General features: G+C 43.0%; 2 protein-coding genes and 1 long non-coding RNA gene across 3 annotated transcripts; 1 reads left to right on the top strand and 2 right to left on the bottom strand.

Moving 5' to 3' along the window:
* Window positions 1–12,385: 12,385 nt before the first annotated feature.
* Window positions 12,386–13,524, top strand: LOC113568750 (homeodomain-interacting protein kinase 1-like). The gene is made up of 2 exons (XM_035520161.1): window positions 12,386–12,462; window positions 13,046–13,524. The coding sequence occupies exons 1-2, from the start codon at window positions 12,403–12,405 to the stop codon at window positions 13,499–13,501; spliced, it is 516 nt and encodes a 171-aa protein (XP_035376054.1). The 5' UTR covers window positions 12,386–12,402; the 3' UTR covers window positions 13,502–13,524.
* On the bottom strand, window positions 13,352–15,894 carry LOC113568598. Its single transcript, XR_003409608.2, has 3 exons — window positions 15,756–15,894; window positions 15,442–15,490; window positions 13,352–14,559 (listed from the first exon to the last, which is right to left on the bottom strand). It is a non-coding gene; the product is annotated as an uncharacterized LOC113568598 (long non-coding RNA).
* A 1,060-nt stretch (window positions 15,895–16,954) lies between these two features.
* On the bottom strand, window positions 16,955–22,522 carry LOC113568597 (bactericidal permeability-increasing protein-like). Its single transcript, XM_035520666.1, has 16 exons — window positions 22,459–22,522; window positions 20,780–20,900; window positions 20,449–20,563; window positions 19,994–20,125; window positions 19,730–19,885; window positions 19,349–19,412; window positions 19,170–19,230; window positions 18,951–19,042; window positions 18,653–18,829; window positions 18,413–18,472; window positions 17,946–18,113; window positions 17,789–17,856; window positions 17,641–17,683; window positions 17,499–17,562; window positions 17,344–17,420; window positions 16,955–17,236 (listed from the first exon to the last, which is right to left on the bottom strand). The coding sequence occupies exons 2-16, from the start codon at window positions 20,886–20,888 to the stop codon at window positions 17,195–17,197; spliced, it is 1,428 nt and encodes a 475-aa protein (XP_035376559.1). The 5' UTR covers window positions 20,889–20,900; window positions 22,459–22,522; the 3' UTR covers window positions 16,955–17,194.

Raw genomic sequence — 22,522 nt, 5'->3', positions numbered from 1 at the left:
TTAGGCTATACAAATAAAGTTATTATTATTTGAGTATTATTATTATTATTATTATTATTACTACTACTACTACAACTACTATTATTATTATTATTATTTTATTATTATTATTATTATTATTATTATTATTATTATTATTATTATTATTATTATTATATTGCTTCCACATATCCATCTCATGCTGAGCCATGACACTTTTCTGAGGATTAATCGAGAACCCAGCTACATATATTTTAGTAATTACATCCTACAGATGTGAAAGATGGTTGTACCAGGTATTGATAAATGTGGCAACAGTGTCCCGGTACCGTGCTGCAGAACCATGTCCATTAGCCTGTGAAAAGTGTACTCTAAAATGTGGAACATTTTATGCAGTGTTTGAAAACACTGAGTTCTTTTGCTTTTGGTGCTAAAGGCACTTGCCAGTACACCTTACACAGATTGATGGTGGTAGTATAGTTGGCATTCAATTAAATCAATTAAACTTTGGACAGGGCTAGATTTGTCCTTCATACTGTTATTCAGCACAGGTAATAGCCATTTTGGGACTTTGTATCACTTTTGGGAGGCTGCCGTGTTCTCCTTAAAGGACCCAGGTTGAAGAGTGCTGGGCCCAGGAGTATTATCACCTGCTCCTGCATTTCTGCCGATGAAATAGTGAGACGGATCCACATCCTGCCTGCTTAGTGGGGACGTACTGTTCTAGCAACTCTTCCTCATCTGTCCATGCTCATACCATGGGTTGCTGTACTGTTTCCATGCTTATGTGGTACTCTTTCCGCAGGATGCTATGGAACTTTTGGTGCTCCCTGCTCCTCTCTGGCATTTGTAGCTTGACCTTCCTGGTGATTTTTTTGCAGTCCACGTCACTTTGCCAGGAGCTTCCTTTTGCTGATTAGCAGAAGCAGGAATACCTCCTGTCCTGCCAGGCTTTTGCAGTCATATTAGGCACATTGACTGCTCTGTGCCTTCCACAGATGTTCCTGAGCCATCTTCTCCAGCATCTTCATCATGTTTACCACATTCACTATAGAGTTCTTGGGTTCCACCACTCTCTCAAAAGGTCTTACAGACTTCTCAGTTGACATCCAAAGAGCTTTTTCCTCTATTTAAACAAACAAAAGATATGGAAACCTCGGCTCCTAGTCATTGACAGTCTGTCAGACAAATGTGCAAAACATTGCCTTGAGAGTCTGGTTAAATCTATCAATCAAGCCATCTGTTTTAGCATGATGGAGGAAGGCCTTAAAGCTATGTATGCCTAGCAGCTTGTAAACATCCAGAGGAAACCTAGACAGGATATTTCTGCCCTGATCTATTAAAATCTCCTGGAGGAGACCCACCCATGCATGCCGATACATAAGAGCATTAGCCACCTTCTTAGCCTTGACTGTACATAAAGCAAAATTTTCAGGGTACCTTGTGGCCTATTGTCATAACACCAAAATGTACCTGTTCCTTGCCATGTTCCTTTCCAAAAGATCTACTATGTCCATTTCTTTCCTTCCAAATGGTGTATCAGTTATGACGGGGATTCAATGGTATAACATTTATCAATTATAAATTATTTCACTGGATCGCTGAGGACCATCGTATTTTATATATAATATATATATATATATATATATATATATATATATATATATATATATATATATATATATATATATATATATATATATATATATCTTGTGCCACTGAGAATCAATCTGGGGACCAAACGACAATTTTTTGTTATTGTACCTGTCACAGCACGGCCACCTCCTCCAAGACTCCTCACCATGTTCGAGTGACATGTTTGCGTGTCTCCATCGCCACACCCCTACCTTGTTAATTGGTTGTGTGTCACACCTGTCCTTAGTTATCATCCTTGTTAGTAAGTGTATTTAAAGCCTTTTAACTGTTATGCTTTGTCGGTGTTTGACCCTGTGTGTTTGATGTGGCATGCCTTACTGTAAGTATGTCTAGTTTATCTGTTTGCTACATCAGTTTGGTCTAGTGCAGCTTGTCTTTGTTTTTTGTGCTTTGTTTCATTTTTGGTTTTGATTTAAATAAATACGTCTATTTACCACAGAAACTTGTCTTGGCATCCTACATCCACATAATGTCTCATTACAGTACCTAGATACTTATGTTCATTAAGCCACTCAATGGCCATTTCTTTGATAATGGTATTGTCCTGAACATCAGGTTTTTGTCTAAAGTCAATAATCATATCTTTAGCTGTGCAGAAATATAAAAAAGCCTCATCACACCATTTGATAAAATCATTAATGACACTGCCAAACCTCACACCATTAAGGTTTTATCAATGTTAAAAAACGTAAGCTTCCTCAAATAAAGCAAACGCTGTAGGCCATTTTACATAGAGAATTAATCTGGGTGCAAATGACCATTGGTCATTTATTGTATTATATTTATTAACCCACTCAACCATCATGTCTGTGATAAAGGTTGTGTCCTGAATATTGGGCTTTTGTCAAGTCAATAATCACATTGTCACGCTATGCTCCCCTTCCCACTGATCAGGTGGTACGGCCTGCCACGTGCAGTGTGGAGTTCACTGTTGACGGTTCGTTGTGACTTGTGTCCTGTTTGTAACCATGCCCCCACCCTTGTTAACACACACCTACACCCGGTTCTTCATTTCATTTGTGTATTTAAACCCTTGTGTGTGTGTGTGTGTGTGTGTGTGTATTGTGATGTTGGTCATTGTACGTGTACACGTTCATGTTAGTGTTAGTGTGCATTGTTTACTGGTTGTACTCGTTGTTCATGTTTCTGCCAGTGCCTATGTTCACGCCGCGCTGGATTGTTACATGTGAGTGCTGTTAATGTTTTATTGTTTATCATTTGTTTTTTACATTAAGAAGTGTTTGTCTGTGCATTCTGCTACTTGCACAGCGGCACTTGGGCTGTCAAACATATCTTTGGGTTTGGCTGCGTGCTTATATAAAAAAGCCTCATCACACCATTTGATAAAATCATTCATGACAGTTGTTGCCAAACCTCACACTCAATGCATTATATGCTCATTTTTGACATCCTCCACCATGAGTCAACTTCTCAGCACATGCTGGTGTCACCACCCTCTCTGGCTGAAGAGGATGTACAGGGGAGTTTCAGGAAAATTAACATGCAAAAATTAACAGGCACAAATCTGCTGGGCAACCATGCATGACTGACTGTCGCAGTACGCTCCCTTTCCCACTGATCACGTGGTGCGGCCTGCCATCAGGTCATTTATTGCTCGTATCACGCCGTACTGCATGTCATATGTGAGTGCCATATTGTTTATCCTTTTGTGAATAAATGTCTGTCTACGAGGTCTGTGCATCCTTCTGCCTGCCTTGCGGCACTCGGACCGTCACGCTGTGTAGCCAGTAGCATCTGTAACATTGTGAAATATGCTGTTCGTTCAACAGTGGTGGGTCTCATCTCCGATGGCGATGAGATGGGATATCAGGAAGACATCAGTCTGACAGACTGTCAGTGACTAGGATCCGAGGTTTCCATATCTTCTGTTTGTTTACAGAGAGGCAAAAGCTCTTTGGCTGCAACCATATATGAAAAAAAGCCTCACCACACCATTTGATAAAATCATTCATGACAAGAGTGTTGCCAAACCACACACCACTGACTTTCTGGTTGAGGAACGCAATGCATTTTATGCTCGTTTTTGACATCCTCCACTATGAGACAACTTCACAGCACATGTTGGTGTCACCACCATCTCTTTGTCTGAAGAGGATGTACAGGGGAGTTTCAGGAAAAGTATCAGGCACAAATCTGCTGGGCAGCCAGCATTCATGGTTGTGTATTAAAAATGTGTGAAGACCAGCTGACAGCAATGTTTACTCCTCTCCTCCTGTTTCTTGCCCAAAAGGATGCTTCAAAAAAAAAAGACTGTTCCTCTATTTAAGTCTTCCAAGATGTCATGCCAAAATGATTGGCGGCCTGTTGCCCTGGCACCCATGGTGACAAAATGCTTTGAATGGCAGGTCAAGGACTTCATTTGTTCTGTGCTGCCTATCACACTTGACCCATTGCATTTTGCCTATTGTCATAATAGGTCTACTGCTGTCACACCGCCATATCCCCTAGCAGACTCAACCAATCAGAGGCATCCAATCGGATCAACGTCACCGGAATATTGAACTCACCTCTGTGACCTGACTCTTGGGGTATATAAGATTGTTTCAAACTCTCATTCATTGCAAAGTATTGCTGATAGTTTACTAAAGCATACTCAGCATTATTTTGGATAGTCTTTCTGTGTACCGTACCCTGTCTTCGTATTCCGCGTTATTGTATTTTGTCTGCCCCATTTGGATTGTCTGCCCTGGTTCGTTTTGTGATTGCTCTTCTGGTTTCTGACTTGGACTGTTATATTTTCAATGATTTGGATTTTCCCTTTATATGCCCTTTTGGTCTTCATCCTGGATTATTCCACAACCCCTGAACTACGAATAAATCAACCTCCTGTTTCATAACCACAAGCATCTGATTTTGCCGGACCCGTCACAGAATACTTCGCCAACATGCAGATGGCAGATTCAGAGGCATTGAAGGAGGCTCTTACAGACCAGGGTTAGCTAGTCAATCAGCACCAGCAGGTGCTTGAGGGTTTCACGCGGTCTATGGACACGCTCGCTAAACAACAGGTGGATCGACAAAAACAAATGTCTGAACTCAGTCATTGTCTCAGGGAACTTACCTCCAGGCTATAGATGACGACTCCTTCTACCCGGTTCACCCCCACACTGGTTTCAGCTGCCGCGGTCACCAGTTCTCAGCCAACCTTCCCAGTAAGTAAGCCTGAGAAATACGACGGCTTCCCTAAAAGGTGTCGGGGTTTTCTGCTACAATGCGCCATATACTTCAATAGCATTTCCCCCTGTTCTAGTCAAGAGAAAATTTCGTTCCTTACCTCTCATCAAGGCACTAGATTGGACTACCGCCATATGGGAGTGTGTACAAACCTCTTCATACGATGAGTTTATTGCTCTATTTAGAGCAGCTTTTGATCACCCACACGTGGGAAGAGCAAGCAGAGAATTGCTCATCAAATTATGCCAAGGCAACCGAACTGTAGCTGACTATGCATGTGAGTTCCGCACTATAGCTGCGGGTAGTGAGTGGAATGAAGCAGCTTTAATTGTACAATTTAGAAATGGCCTTAATTCCGAGGTTTTGCACGAGCTCGCTTGCCAGGATGATGAGCTCAAGTTGGACCAACTTATTGCTCTGGCAATCCATCTGCATAATTACCTCCAGGAACGAAGACCATGGAGAGCTGGTAATACTCACTCCATCTACCTCCATCCCAGTCCTAGATAAGAATTTAGATGAGAACACATGGTGGAGTCAATGCAATGTGACTCCTCTCGCTTACCTGAGGAGGAGGGATGGCGCTGGTTCCAGGAAGGTCTATCTTTACTGTGGATCAGCAGGTCATCTGGTCAGGGAATGTCATCTCAAACCCAACCGTAATGTGTCACGAAATCATAGAGCAAGCAGGACTTCCACCCCAAAAGCTCAGGTAGTGACCCTGCACAAACTTAGTATGGTTGCTAAATCATTTATGTTGCCAGTTTATGTTTGATCTCATACTCCATCATCTATTTTCACAGCCCTAGTTGATTGCAGGGCAGAGGGCAACTTCATTCATGCCCATCTGGTACAAGACCTAAATATCCCTGTAGAGCCATTACTCAAGACCCTTCACTTGGCCGCTTTGGACGGATCACGCGTAGGGGCTGGGACCCTATCTCTCCGCACCACACCTGTAAAACTCACCATCAGTGCACTCCACTCTGAACTCATCTCCTTTCTTGTCCTACCAGCCTCGTCATTCCCAGTCATTCTGGGTCCTCCATGGCTGGAACAACATAATCCAAGTATATAATGGCCTCAGAAAAAGATAACTCAGTGGTCGGCTTATTGTCATAGGAACTGTCTGACCTTACCCACACATAAACTTTGCTCCACAACGATTGAGTCCTTCTAATGACCAGGTTTTTTTTCCTCCTCAAGAATATCAGGACCTCACTTGCAAATTTAGCAAGAAGAAAGCTACCCTGTTGTCCCCTCACCGTTCCTGTGATTGCTCTATTGAACTCCACAATGCATGACAAAAAACAGAAACCATCCTTCATTGGCCGGTGCCCACTATCATCAAAAGGCTACAGAGTTTCCTGTGTTTTGCAAACTTTTATCGACACTTCATAAGAAACTTCAGCAGTATAGCGGTCCCCCTCACAGTCCTTCTTAAAGGGGCCTCTAATAAACTTTGTTGGAATCAAGCAGCTGAGAGCGCATTCGTCAGATTAAAAGAGGCTTTCACCACGGCTCCCATCCTTAGACACCCAGATCGGACGGTCCCATTTATAGTAGAAGCTCACACTTCTAACATCGCTATCGGGGCCGTACTTTCCCAGAGACATAACGGGGACAAACTCCATCCCATGGAGTACTTTTCTAGAAAACTATCCCCTGCAGAACAAAATTATGGGATAGGAGATTACGAACTGTTGGGCATTAAATTAGCCCTGGAGGAATGGATACATTGGCTGGAGGGGGCTAACCGTCCCTTTTTAGTAATCATGGACCATAGGAATCTAGAGTATATGTGTACGGTGAGACAACTGAACCCCCACCAAGCCCGTTGGTCGTTGTTCTTTTCCAGGTTTAACTTCAAGATTATGTATTGTCCAGGAACTCACAATACAAAAGCTGATGCCCTATCCTGCGTCCATCTAGGGGAGCATGAGAAGACAACAGATGAGAAAGAAACCATTTTACCTATCTGGGATCACTTAGCATATATCAGATGGGAAATTAATGAGGAGATAGAACAAGCCACAAAAGGAACTGTCACCCCAGTGGAATGCCCGATGGGTAAGCGTTATCTACCTGCTGCTTGCCGGGACCATTTGTTAGCATGAGCTCATTCCTCCCTCGCTACTGGTCATCCAGGGGAGACACGTCAGCGCCTAGCTAGCTGGTATTGGTGGGAGAATATGACAAGTGATGTTCACCACTATGTTTCATCATGTCCTGTCTGCAGTCAGAGCAAGACGCCTAAGACTCTCCCTGCAGGAAAACTCACTTCCTGTGTCTGAAAGACCTTGGTCTCACATTGCATTAGATTTCGCCACTGACCTTAGCCTGTTCCAAGGGAAACACAACCATCCTTACTGTCATGGATAAGTTTTCTAGAGGGGTGAGGTTTATTGCCTTCCTGAGCCTACCCACCGCCTTCCAAACTACTGAGACATTATTCACAATGTCTCCGTACGGTGTTCCATATATTTGGCATCTCCAAGGACATATTATACGATAGGGGTCCTCAAGTCACGTCTGGAGTCTGGTCAGCCTTTCTAGAACACACAGGAGTAGCTGTTAGCCTCATGTCTGGTTATCACCCACAATCTAACAGACAATGTGAACGTACTAATCAGGAACTTAAGTTCCTGAGTTGTTTATGCGTGAACAATCCTTCAGACTGGTCCAAGTTCTTAACTTGGGCTGAGATGGCACAAAATTCGCTCACCAGTTCTTCTACCGGTTTAACCCCATTTGAGTTTTCTAGGCTATCAACCCCCTATGGCTCCATGGACTCCTGTCGCTGCTGATATCCTGGCAGTAGACGATTGGATGCAATGTAGTGAGAAGGTATGGTAGGAGACTCACCAATGTATTGAACATGCACTACTAAGGTACAAGGAAATGGCTGACAGACACAGAGGGAAGACCCCTACCTACAAACCAGGTGACTGAGTCTAGCTATCCACACAGGATTTTCACAAGTCGGATTCCTGCCACAAACTGGGTCCCAAGTATATAGGTCAAACATGTCAACGGGGTAACATATCAACTGAACCTGCCTGCACATTTCCGTGTCTCGAGGTCCTTCCATGTCTCTCTTCTCAAGCCTGTTATTTCAGGTCCATTGGATGAAATTTCTCCGGATGAGACCCCTCCTCAGCTATTAGATTACGATGGCACCCCAGTATACACAGTGCGCCACATTCTGGATTCTAGGAGGAGGGGAGGCTCGATACAATACTTGGTGGACTGGGAGGGCTTAGGCCCTGAGGAACAAAGCTGGGTCCCTCGCTGTGATGTACTGGATCGCTGTTTCCACTCAGACTTCCACACGTGATACCCAGACAAGCCTACTCCTCGTCCGCCAGGTCGCCCTCGCTGCATGCCAACGGAGGAAGCTCTTACTGGACTGGATTCCACCGTGCTAGCAAGGGGACGTCGCGGTCGTCCTCGTACCTCAGCCATCCCGGATTCTTTGAAGGAGGGTACTGTCACACCTCCAGATCCCCTAGCAAACTACAATATCCAGCAACCCGTTCATCACTCGGTCAACAACTCAACCAATCAGAGGCATCCAATCAGATCAGTGTCACTGGAATCTCCAATGGCTATGAGATGGCATATCAGGAAGACATCAGAGCCCTGACAAATTGTTGCCAGGAGAACTGCCTCTCCCTCCACGTGGCAAAGAGAACAGAAAAACTACTGAACTGACAGGGAATGAATGACAGCAGATAAGAGTTCATTCATTCATTTTATTACGGAAGTCCATATTGGAGCAATTTATTTGCAGCATAGTTGAAAAACCATTTTCACATCTAAAACAGTATAACAAAAAACAACATATGGCACAAATCTGTTATGGATTCAGTAATCTGATAACTGATATGATGAAATAACTATTTGTACATATATGTTTTCTTTGAGGGTATTGTACATTTGAGTGGCAGATGGGAGAAGACAAAAATCAAAGGGTATTAGATGCTGGATGACCCAGAAGATAGCCCAGGCCTTAGATACAACCCTTCTGTCACACTGCTCAGCAACACTTCTCTCCAATGATCTTGCTAGCTTGGTTGATAATGCTATTTAGACTTTTTGTGCTTCACATTCAAGTTACAAAAATACAAAGCAGGCTCTATAAAAGACTTGTACAACATTTCCATTAAGGTTTTATCAACAACAAAAAAACCTAAGCTTCCTCAAACAAAACAAATGCTGTAGGACATTTTATACAGAGAATCTGTACTGTTGTGCAAATAACTATTTATTGTCAATTATTGTAATATATTTATATTTATGAACCCACTCAACCATCATGTCTGTGATAACGGCTGTGTCCTGAACAATGGGTTTTTGTCTAAAGTCATATTGTCACCGTATGCTCCCTTCCCACTGATCAGGTGGTACGGCCTGCCACGTGCAGTGGGAGTTGACTGTTGACGGTTCGTTGTGACTTGTGTCTTGTTTGTAACCATGCCCCCACCCTTGTTAGCACACACCTGCACCCGGTTCTTCATTTCACTTATGTATTTAAACCCTTTTGTGTGTGTGTGTGTGTGTGTGTGTGTGTGTGTGTGTGTGTGTGTGTGTGTATTGTGATGTTGGTCATTGTATGTGTACACGTTCGTTAGTGTTAGTGTGCATTGTTTACTGGTTGTACTCGTTGTTCATGTTTCTGCCAGTGCCTATGTTCACGCTGCGCTGGATTGTTACATGTGAGTGCTGTTAATGTTTTATTGTTTATCATTTGTTTTTTACATTAAGAAGTGTTTGTGCGTTCTGCTACTTGCACTGCGGCACTTGGGCTGTCAAACATATCTTTGGGTTTGGCTGCATGCGTATATAAAAAAGCCTCATCACACCATTTGATAAAATCATTCATGACAGTTGTTGCCAAACCTCACACTCCTGACATTCTGGAGGAGGAACTCAATGCATTTTATGCTCATTTTTGCTCATCAGCAAAATTAACACACAAATCTGGTTGTGTATTAAAATTGTTCATGGTTGTGTATTAAAAATGTGTGAAGACCAGCTGATAACAGTGTTCACTCTTCTCCTGTTTGTTGCTGTCGTTCCTAAATCCCCAGTCTGCTAGTCTTAAAGTTAAACATTCAAATATAAAGATGCAGACTTCAGAATCAGTGAGAGAGAATAGCGGGTTCTGTCCTTTATTGCAGGTTAACGTTTACAAGCATTATTAAGGCACCATCCAGAGAATGTCTAAGAATCAAACACAGAACCCACATTTTTAAACATTTGGCAGAAGTGATTATGTATTCACCCCACCTTCTTTTACATATTAGTGATTGCATTTGCCACCACTACATCCAAACCATACATTAGTCAATATATGTAAACTGATATTCAATACCCACGCCAGTTGGAACCTGTTATGACCACATTCCAAGAGAACACCTCTCTTGACCTGATCCTAAAGAAGCTTGTTTTTTTATATGGTCCCGAGCCTGGTGGAGAGACCACGTCTTACCCTGATATATGGGCCTGATGGGCCAGACCTCCGCCACCTACCAGCAGCAGCAGTAGCAACTGTCATTGCCGAGCTGTTTCTGGGCTCTGTTCTGTATCCCGGAGCATCCCAATATGATCAGGTAAGCACGCTTCATGTTAAAGCGATTACTGCTGTATCACCACAAACTACGGAATCAACCGAGGCTGATTTCATGATAGTGAGTTGTGTTTTAGGTCCAGATCGCCTGATATCATCCTGGGTCTCCCATTCTGAGAGGCCGTCGATACGTGGTCCCTGGGCTGTGTCACGGACGAGCTGTTTTTGGGCTCTGCCCTGTGTCCCGGAGTGTCCCAATATGATTAGGTAAGTACACGCCTTTGAGCTGTGCCTTGTCTGTTTCACGCTTCTGTCCGATCTTGGGCTTTGAGTCACGAAGTGCCGTAGAATTTTGCTGATATAGGGTGTTTTTCTACTTTCTTTTCAGACTTTTCTCACTGTGTAACAAAGACGTAAATCTTGTTTGCTAGAAGAGTGACCTAGTGTTGCTTAATGCCAATGACCCGAGTGTGAGTTGGGGGCCCCTTACAACTGAGGTGTATTTGCTGTCTTGGCTAGCTCATTTTTAGGATTAATATAAATAATAAGAGTCTGTACGGACTGTTTTATTTTATATGTGCACTTTGAAAATGGAAGGATGAAAGCCAAATAAAGTCATAACCCTCATGCGGTGTGGTGTCTGCAGATCCGTTACATCTCCCAGACGCAGGGCCTACCAGCAGAGTACCTGCTTTGCGAAGGCACCAAGAGAAGCTACTATTTCCACAGGTGCCCAGACTCCAGCTACCCCCTGTGGATTCTCAAGGTTCGCCAGTCTTCCAATGCCATATACGTGTTTGTTTCATAAGGGATGTAACTTGTCTGCTGGCCTGAGGGCATGTTGCTATATTGACAAAAACCAAGTAACTGCAAAATCTTTAAATAGCACAATACATCAGCACAGTCAAAGATGAATTAACCACACTAAGTCCCACTTAAGCGTGCTTCAGCATAAACAAGCAAACACTGCAGTATTGATTATTTCTGGGGAAAGAGAAAAATATACTAATCTTAAAGGGCAGCTTAAATGTGCGACCTTTTATCTTGTCTACTGGCTAGGTTCAAATATGTGCAGTTCGACATTCCACTTTATGACACTACTCCTGCCTATTATTTACCTTTTTGCCATGGAAAGAATTCTGTCGATATAGTGTGATCACTCTGATTATGCTTAATTGAAATAATATAAATGATGTGGAGGCAAAACATGGATGATTTATATCCGTTTGATGGTGTTGAGCCTTCTTTCCATAAGGTTAAAGGGGGGAAAATCATCAACACTGAGAGCAAGTTGTGAAGTTAATTAGCTAGCTAGCGTTAGCCAAATAAGAGATTTGTGATTGTGCTTTTTTTAAACCTACTGCTGTTTTAGTTTTAATTTAGAATATAGCCCCCATCTAGATCTGCATGGCATTAGTTTAGTTAGTGGTCCTGTATACATCTTCCCCTTCAGATTCCTTTAGTGGGATCTCCCACTACAAGAATGTAAAATTTGAGAATCACACGTGGGGCAAGAGCAGCTACTACTTGCGCATCCCTGGTCGTTGGACTCAGCCGGGGATGCCCAGACCCTCGGATCCGGGGTTCAATTCAACCGATGGTTTACCTGCCCTAATCTTTTCCCTCTCTGGAGTCTCGGGCAAAGCTTTGCCGTCATCTTCTTCCTCATCCAGGTGGCGGGTGAAGGTGAGACATCGGCCGCGCGGCATACCGACGCCTGTCGGAAGCGGGGTAGCCTGAAGAGTAAGCAAGACGAGGCACAGCAGCGACATCGTACAGATCCTGGAGGAGCTCTCCACCCCTTCGTTGTATAAGCCCATGACCAGGGGTGGGGCAACCACCTCTTCCACCCAGTCCATTTCAAACTCCACATTGCAAGTACCAGCTGGTGCAGAATGAGATCCTCCGCTCCATCTCCAACAGCTACGAGGTGGTGGACGTCCTTGGTCACAGAAGTTTTGGCCTGGTTTGCCTAGTTCTCGGAGCGAGGCACCAATGAAATGGTTGCCATCAAGATCCTGAAAAATCATCTGTTCTATGCTCGACAGGACCAAATTGAGGTGGGAAAGCTGTGCCCAATTTAATTGATCTTTTGATATGGCCTAGAATCAGCTGTAGCCCTGATTCTAACATTGCTTGTTTCAGTTTTACAACATGTGATCTGTTGGCATCAGATGTGCTAACTCACACTGTGGAATTTGTATACAGGGTAGCACAAAAATACTTGTTTGCTATCAGCAGAATAGTTCTAATTTGAGGCATCAGTAGGAAAGAGGTCAAATAACACATGGACAGCTTGAAGCTTACTATAAAAATAATGCTTAGCTACAATTGCATAAGCTATGCCTGTTTGGATGTGCATAAAATATTAATTATTGTTATGAAAAAGCATTAATCTGCATTGTTTGAACATCAAGAGCAAAGCAAGTTCATGGGTTATTTCCAAGGGACCATTTCCCTCTGGATAAGGGCATCTGCCAGAACCTGTAAAAGTGAATGGTTGAAGGGAGGTACACAATAAAAGTGCTTGATGCTATTGAAGGTAAAGTAGGCCATTTGCCCACAGCATCAAACTTTAAAAGCTGTGTGCACATAGCTCAGTCTTAACGCGCATCCCGTCTTCCCTCCTTTGCTCCTCCTCAGGTGAGCATACTGAGACGGCTGAGCTGGGAGAACGCAGACGAGTTCAACTTCGTCTGCACGTACGAGTGCTTCCAGCACAAGAACCACGTGGGTCTGGGGCAGAGCCTCTACAACTTCCTGAAGGACTGCATGTTCAGTCCGCTGCTGCTGAAGTGCATCCGGCCCGTGCTGCAGCATGTCGCCACGGCGCTCATGAAGCTGAAGAGCCTGGGCCTGATCCACACCGACCAAATGCCAAATGCCATGTGTTTGTTTCATAAGAGATGTAGCTTAATGATTTCATGTAACAACGTTGGAGCCGAATGGTTTGTTTTTTCTTTTCCTGAGGAGCATGAACCGGAGTTTGGCATCAATCCCAAAGAGACTAGGAAATGCATTTTCACCTGCTTTGACGACATGATGCAGGTTATTTGGGTTTTTGTGTGCATAACCGCATGCATTTCTTTACTGTGGTGACGTGAAATTGAAGAACAGCTCCTGCAGCTCAAATTATCGAGCAGGTAGAGCAAGGTGCTAGCTCACAGCTCGAGCGTTCGTGCGGTCACAATAAGTAACACACGCAAGTCCTAGAGAACAGCGTCTGTGAAAGGCAGAGCAGTGCAAAGTAATTTGCTGCATGTTAGGTGCATCAGCACCCTCTGCTGGTCCATAATATGACAACCATGGGTCTGTCGCACAGGTCAATATGACCAGTCTGGAAGGCACTGAGGTCTTGGCTGAGAAGGCCGACCGGCGGGAGGTCATCGACCTGCTCAAGAAGATGCTCACGCTAGATGCTGACAAAAGGAAGACCCTGAACCACCTGTGTCACCATGACCCACCTCTTCCAGTTTCAGGCCTTCCAATCTACACGTCACAGTGTATTTACATTTTTTAAGGAACACCATCTTAATTTAGAAATCCAGATGGCATCACAGATTCTCTGGTAGTCCTGTAACTTGCTCCCTGCCCGTGTCTCTCTCTCGCTGCCGGTATGAAATCTTGCTACCGGATCATGGAGCTCTGCAAGTGGCAGTGTGCAGGCTTCGATGGCAGCAAGAGCCTGTCTGGCAGTGGGGGTGGGTCTGGGGGCACCGTCAACCCATCGCAACCCGTCATCTCCAATACGCCTAGCCTGGCTGTCAGCATCATCACCATCCCCGGCGACTCAGAGGACGAGGACGACTCCTAGGTCCCGCTCACCAGGTGCCCTCGCCATGACGCCTCACACACCTGCTGCTCAGTCTTTTTAAGTCCATTATGAAATCCTTCCTAACAGTTTCCCTGCTTTTGTGGTTTAATCCTTCTTCCCCTTCCTTAGCCCTACCTCCCAGCTGCAGCGTGAGCCAGAGGGTGGAGGTCATCGGCCGTGGGACCGTGCAGAACTCTGACTCTTCCACGTGCAGCCCGCTCAGCCCCAAGTGCCTGCCCAACTCCATGGAGAGTGCCGCCGACCTGCCCGAGTCACTGGCCGTGGTCATGCCTTCGGTGAAGGCCTCGCCCTGGGAGGGTTTCATTCCTAAATCCCCAGTCAGCTGTTAAACATTCAAATATAAAATAAAGATGCAGACTTCAGAACTAGCAGAAGAGAATAACTGGTCCTGTCCTTTATTGCATTCTTATACTGATGTTGATGGTTTGGGGCTGCGTAAAATGTAAAAATTATTAGGCTGTACTTGTCCTGAATTAATTTATTTTAACCATATTAGATGCGAGTCCTTGACCAGCATGTCAGTCAAAGCTTCATCCAGTTTCTCGTCACCCTTTTAAGAACAGAACACACTGCAACATCTCAATTCTAAAAGGTTAAAGGTTATTTGGTTGTACTATTCTATTGATCCTATAGATCAGTGACCATCAATAAGAAATGATCAAGCAGTTTTACTGGTTGTGTGTCTGTAAAAAGAACTACAGATTCAGTGACCTTTTTTGTTCAAGATTAATTGTCATGCAAATAATTGTGATTAACGCTTTGTCTGTTTAATTCAACTATTATACCATCAACCTAATATTTTAAAAGGGCTGGTAACTTTCTACATCAGATTACTACATGTGTGTGAAGTACAGGTGCTGTAGCTATACGGAATACAAATGTAACCTAATTATAACATGTGTGGCCTGTGAATATTTGAGGCCCTAGTGGGTCATTCCTTTTATATACATATCTCAGAGTAAGAGGGAACCAGGCACATCAATTGAAAATATATGCATTTCTCTTTTTTAAACTTCCAGCCGTACGCATACACTTGTATGCGCGCAGTACGCAGAAACTAAATATACACATAATACGGCAGTGGTTGTTTGGAAATTTTTAAAAACAAACAAAAAACGACTATGGCTCCAACACTGTAGTATAAAGGATTACAATTAGAAAGCATCTTGTAAAATGATCGTTGCCCTGTTGTACCTGTACTTACTTTGTACATGTAGGCTGAACACTGGAACATGTGTGCTCACTCACAGCAGCTACACAAATAAACAAACAAGACAGAATAGAACGTTAACTTTTCCACTGACCGTATACAATTATTTTCCATTTCCCTCATTACAAAACCGTTAACAAACTCCGGTTGGTCCTAAACAGGTAGAAAGGTAGAAAGGTTCATGAAGGCGAACCTGTTACACTGATGGAAAACACCCACCTTTACTTTACAACTCATACATGCACACACCCACAAAATCATTCAACAACCCCTTCGTTACACGGCTAAAACAAATCTTAAATCTTTACCTTGTTGTTAAGATCATAATCCAAGTTGGGGGTTTTTTTCACCTGTTTCTCAACACTCACAAAATGGCAACCCGCAGGAGTACAATTTTCCTTGTTCATTTTTTTTAGTAATCCGTTAATCTCGCTTCTTATCGCCAACACCTGCTTGTCTTAAAGGTACCACGACCTATTTGTGCCACCAGCTTTGTGTAGACACAACGGATAATCACCCGGTTACCTTACAACCAAAAATGCATCTAAAATAAACACCAGAAATCTGGATTAGGGGTGATGTGCATAAGTGCATTAACTCTTTGTAGGACTGCTCGATAGGTTGGATAACAACAGAGCACTTGTCCCGCCACATAAGCGAAATGAACGCCTGCCTAGGACTCCAAGTGGCCACTAGATGGCTCCCAAGAGCTCTTAAATTTATTTATTTATTTATAGTCCTATGCTATGCCAAAGGCGACTCCGATTTCTGCTTAGGGCTCCATACAGGCCTGGGACAGCCCTGGCATCACAGTGTCGTGCACTGGAGAACCATCACACCTGTTAACTATGCTACCAGGATTTTTCATGTAACTGTAAAAATAAATTGCAAACACAATTTCTTTTAGAACTTTGATCCAGTTTCATTTTATGGTTTCCAAAATGCTTCCAATCACAGCAATTTAAAAATTGCCTTATTGGTTGTGCCAGTGTTCTAAAACAAAACTGGCAGACTTGCCCTGTTTCTAGTTACAAAAAGTTTGTTACACCAATTTTCAGATTACATCATCACACAGTAATAATGTATTCATGAATTTTCATGAATTAAGACTGGAGTTCCATTCTGCTGCCAGCAATGAATCCAAAAGTCCTGCTTCAGAAAGGTCTGACCGCAAAGACCTATCCAGACCTCTTACCAATCCAGCTCTGAAGATCCAATCCATTAGACTGAGAATCCTGGTCATTTCACCATCATAGCTCATGCATTGTTGAACCAGCAACACTGGGGAAAATGGATACTCTCTCTCAATGCCATCCAGAAAACCTCAGTGGAAAATGGACACTCTCAGTACCATCCCAGGAGTTTGATGGAAGACAGATACTCTCTTTCATTGCGCCATCCCAGGGGTTTGATGGAACATGAACACTCTCCCTCAGTGCCAGCCAAACAGTTTTACATGGTCAAGCACCGGCGAATTGTAAGAACATTTCCCTTTTTACGTTACCAGTTGGTATCAATAGTAAATTTATTGTCTGTACATCAAATTAGGTCAGTTAACTGTTTCCTCTCATCTGTGATACGGCCTCAATTAACACACAATGGAAGTACATAATATCACATAAAATGATGTCTGTAAGGAGACTGATATCAGTAGTAAATCACATTTGTTCCACTCACTGGAAAGTTAATTTAAGAAAAGAACAGACTATTAGCAGTTGAAAGTGTGAAGACATCAGTCGATGCTCATTCATGCTGTGAACTGAACGTCCGTCCCAATCAGCAGGTAGTCCTGGAAGAACAGTGTATGTTTATAGCAGAGGCTCACAGATACACAAAGCAGCCTCCATTCAACTCTTCATGCATCCAGATTTGTTCATAGGAGAGATTTCATAATACCTTCATAATAACCAGTTGAGTGTTCACCAGATTCATCTCTCCAATAGCCGGCAGAGGAAAACCTTGCTGTAGGAGAGCTGCCACAAAAGAGAACTCAGACATTTAAAATGACTTACTAGCGACATTAAACACTTTACATCAGATCCTGTACTCACCATTAACCTCGGGTATCACAGCAGCTTTCAAGACCATCTGAAAGATGCTGTCAAGTGATTTCACCTGTTGAAAAGGACATTCAATATGGCAACAGAGTGACTGTGTTCCTTTTCTTCAGATGACTTAAAATTGTTGTCTTACCTCAAATGGGCCTACATAGCTTGTTCCTAAGGTCATATTAACTCTGGGGGAATAAGGAGTGCATAAGGAGATTGAAACACTCTTAAGATTCAAAATTTTATATCTTATTACATAAGCATTTATTATCATTATTTATTCTATGACTTACGCATTAAGGGTCAGATTTCCAGCCACTTTGACCCCAGTCACATAAATCTGACAACTCACGCTGGCGTCCTATGAGCAGAATGCGCATGTGCAATGTGTTATAGAAAATATGGTCTGTAGTCAAATGATGCACCCCCCACATGTCCTTTATTACCCACCACATTAAGGATGAAGAGGGGCGTGAGTGTGGTGTTGGGCTGGATGGCGTAGGCAGTGACTGTGGCGTTAGCCTGCAGCGTTATGTTGTTGGGTGTAAACATGACGGTTGGTGCTGTCGCTGCCTTCACCAGGAGCTCCATCATCAGGTCAGGGTACTGCTTAGCTATCTAAACAAGACACCAATTGGAGTCACTCATCAAAGGAATATTTCCTCTCAAACATGTCATTGTTATTTCTCATACATGCTTCATCCAAACACACTTTTCTCAAATATTGTTCTTTTACTTCCTCTAATTATGCTACTGTTGTTAAGGAATGCCAGACACTGGGGTAGATCATACTAATGCCAACCTGGGTTTCTTTTCTTAAGCTTTTAAACTTATTGCCTTAAGATTCAAAGTCGACTGTACAATAAGGACAATAAGTCCTGCATGCTGGTGTAATGAATGGAGAAATTATTTTGTACTTGAGGAATGAAGGTGCCAAATGTCTTGGTGTTCAGTCGAAATGGAGAACTTGAGGGGATCTGAAGGGGAAGAGTGATTTTTTTACAGATACTTTTTACTACTTGATTGGTTTTATTTACCGACACTAAATTTTATTTAATTTGTTTAAATGTCTTGACTGATGAGTATATTGCATACTTCTTAGTGTAACCACAGCCACACCTTTCCCTCAGTGATAACAAGGAATGGTTTAAACTCACCATGTCATCTGTGATTCTGAGACTCAGTGCTCCTGCGTTGTTGTACACAAAGCCTGCTGAGTTGGCAGTGAAGGCAGAGATGCCCATATACAGCATGTTGCTTTCATCAGGTGGCAGTGAAAATGGTGTCGGGGCAAAAGGGGGTTCCTTGTGCTCTCCAATGTTGTAAAACTCCCCCTACAGAGAGAGAAATGGGGAGATGAATGAATCTTTTACAACTCCAGAGTCTTGACTCTTTGGTCAGATTAAACTGATTTGTCAATGCAGTTGCTTGTTCTTTAATGATCCTTCCACGCACCTTTAAACTGAGATCAATGCTGGATGTGGAAATGACAGGCGACTCCACCATGGAATAATCGATTTCAGCATACTGGTCAACTTTGGCCAGAACTAAGGATTGAACAGTATAACATCTCCTGGGACATCAGTTCTTTTTGCAGTGTTTTGGGGAATTCTTACATAGATGTGTAACATATGTTTATAATATAATAAAAATGTAGTGGTTAAAAGATCATACCATTTAGGGTTTTCAGGTAAGGATTCATTTTATCTATGGCCTCAGAGACCAGAGGGCAGATCTGAAACAGGTGTTTTATATTGAAATAACAGTGTCATTTATTGTGGTACCTATTTTGAGTGTTGTTGCTGTCTGGTTCATAATGTTCCAGTAATGGTTGGTCAGTGTAGGTACTTCACCTTTCTCTGTAGCACACTTCGCAAAGCATCATCGATGTAACTACTGAACAGATTATACAGCCAGCTGGAAAGGGGAGCAGTGGAGCTGAATGATATTACTGTGAATATCGGTGTGTCTTTCAGTTACTTACTCACGTACTCCCTCCACCTTTTGTCTATGTAGCTCAGATAAAGTTATACAAATGAGTGCTCTGAGCTAAAGAACAATAAGCAGAGATTTCTCATGTATTTTAAAGTATTTGTTAGAGTGCTTTGTCGTGTGTACATTGTGAACACTGTGTTTCACACAATTCACACAACTCATAAGTAAGCCGTTTACTTTAGAGAACTCAAACCTCAGTAGTTTCGCAACAGCAAGATTGTGTAAGCAGCTGACATTACCTGGCACCCCCGTGAAACGTGATGCTGGTCTGGCCAACGCTGGCTGCACAGTTGGCACTGCTGACCACGGGGCGGCCGGTGTCGTCACTCTGAATGGTAACGGTGGTGGAGATACTCAGTTCGCTCACAGCCAAGTCAAAAGAACCGCTGTCCGATCTACAGAATTCAAAACACATTCACTGCTTTTCTCCTTCATCTTTAATATAGGAGTACGCCGGTGATTTGGAGTTTGCACAGAAAATATTTGCATGTTTTTCTGCTTACATGATCATGAGGTATTTTACTCTCCAGTCACCATGCAGGTTAATGTAGGCATTACTGATGGTCAGGCTGACACCAGTGCCTGGGACCAAAGCCACCTCTGACTGTGGCAACCCCACATTTATGACCTTAATCCTGGTAAGGACAGAGGTAAGAGGAGGAGCATTAAGCCATACTTGTTGGGCAAATTTTGCAGGCCAGGATTAGTCTTAAACCTACACAAAAATGGACTTTTAATGGTGAATCACCACTAACATTATGAGTTTGTCCTAGAACATGCTTAATCTATGTCCAAAATCTGACCTTGTATCAATAAGTTATTTATTATTTTCATTGTTCCAGTGTAATAGTGTGCTTGGGCATTGGAGTTTCATGCTGGAGCCTGCTGTGACCTCCTGGAGGTGGAATCTAACATAAGGCAAAGGTTTGTGTAGGAGCAATGTTAGTGCTGCTCTGACCCTGTCAGACTGTAGGAGACTTTGCCAATGGGAGACACTTCCTCTGAGCCACTAAAGTCTGGCACCTTGATGGTTTTAAATTGGTCCAGCAGGGTGGTAACCCCAATCTGGCGGCCTGCAGTCAAAACAAACAGGATTGCACACAGTGGATTTGACATACATCTGCAGTCGAGTTCAACAGTGGAGCCATTCATCTTATAGCACCTCCTTGTGTATTTTGTGTCTGAGCCATGTTACAATACCATTTTGTCCCACCTCTCTTGTTCGCAGTACTGCAAAAACTGTTGTTCAGCTTCATGTGTACTGAAACCATGTTTTATGCTGCACTTACCGTACTCCAGTCCCTTCTGAGTTAGTTTCACCTTGACTCCAGCAGTATTGCCAGACGTTTCTGGACAGGACAAGGCCAATAAGGCCATAATGCAGCACAGAGACAACATGTCCCCTCAGGCCTGGCAGAGACACACATAGGCATTAGCACAGAGCTTTTCAGCAATATGTGTGTAACCTGTTTGTACAAAGGGCTACAGCACTTTCTGGGAAGCATATAAACACAGTTCTACAATTGCTCCTGTTTTGCCCGGCTAATTTGGAAATCCTTTTTAATGTTTTAATATTTTGTATCCTTCTTATACTCCGAAAATGTGTGTTGGTTTTCATGCAAAGTCTTTGGTCCTGAAGTCCCCAGAGCTCCACAAATAATAAAAGCAAACAAAGTTTTGGACTCTTTAAAATCATTTATATATGAATCTCAGTTTTTCAGATGTCTTATGGTGGTTGTTCCCTATCTGAATGTAACTTCCCAGCATATCTGTAACGTGTGTTGGCCTGAGTGCCGTAAGGCGAGGGGCAGGATGCACAGACTTCCTCGACAGGGATGAACATTTAAAACATAAACGACAGCAGCACTCACACGTATTACAAATGATAAACATGAACATGAAACGATTGACGTTAAACAAACACGATACACAAGAATACATCTAACAAACACGTTATATTCAGACATTACGCCGACAATGACCAACAACGCCGCACACCCTGACGTGAGTTTAAATACACACAGACAAAACAAAGTACAGGTGTGTGGGGGCGTGGCCACAAACGAAAGTCCACCTACTGCATGTGGCTGGCCAAACCACGTGCCTTGCGGGAGGCGAGCGTTCCGTGACAATATCAAATGGACTTTCACTTCATACTCTTGTTTTCTCTCAAAAGAAGAAGAATAAAAAAACACAGGAAGGTGGAATGATGCTTTATGGAGATTTTTGGAGAAAGTCTGTGACAAAACCCCATCCAGTATATAATCCATTTATGCTTGTCACATGACAGGGAACATCAGTGTGGCTCCTCTCCTGCTCACTAGCAGTTGACCCAAGGTCAGACTGCAGACTGGGTTCATTGTGAAGCTGTGTGTGAGTTGTGTGTGTTTGTCTGTGATCCAGTCAGATACCTCACAATTAGATCATCACACTAGGCTTTTCTGGCATATTATTAAATTAGGCCTGGAATCTGGAAATAAGACACCAGGTTTCAGTTGATATGTTTAAACATGTGATCTGATTTGTTTGCAAATTTGTGTGTCTCTGTCTTTCTCTCTATTTCCAGACAACTACTGTTGGAGCAGTTTGCAAAGTCTAACATGCCAGTCACCTTCCAAAGCATCGGTTAAGCAGTAGAAAAATTAAGATAATGCAAGCAGATAATTAAAAAAAACACACACAAAATACAAATCAAATAAATAGAAAAGAACTGTGATTGGAATGTATCACAGTCATCACAGCCTTGCATCTACTAAGCAATTGCAGCATAATTTCTGCAAATCAACATAAACAAAGTTCCCCTTTTATGACCCTTAGAGACTGTGGTCCTTTTTGGTTGCCCTTTTATTTCTTAAACCGACTAATAAAAAGAATCGTCAAAGTGGTGAAAGCATGCAGATCAGACCAGAAAGTTTCCTCTTAATCATCTTGTTCAAAACATTGCAATGAGGTAATAGTGTCAAATTACCTTGAGTTGTGGTGGTGAAGGTCTGCTGACCCTGCCTTCTCTCTCTCTGTCTCCCGGACTGGTA

The sequence above is a fragment of the Electrophorus electricus genome, chromosome 20 (assembly GCF_013358815.1).
Source record: "Electrophorus electricus isolate fEleEle1 chromosome 20, fEleEle1.pri, whole genome shotgun sequence".
Lineage (NCBI taxonomy): Eukaryota > Metazoa > Chordata > Actinopteri > Gymnotiformes > Gymnotidae > Electrophorus > Electrophorus electricus.
This window is presented reverse-complemented; position numbering and strand designations above follow the sequence as displayed.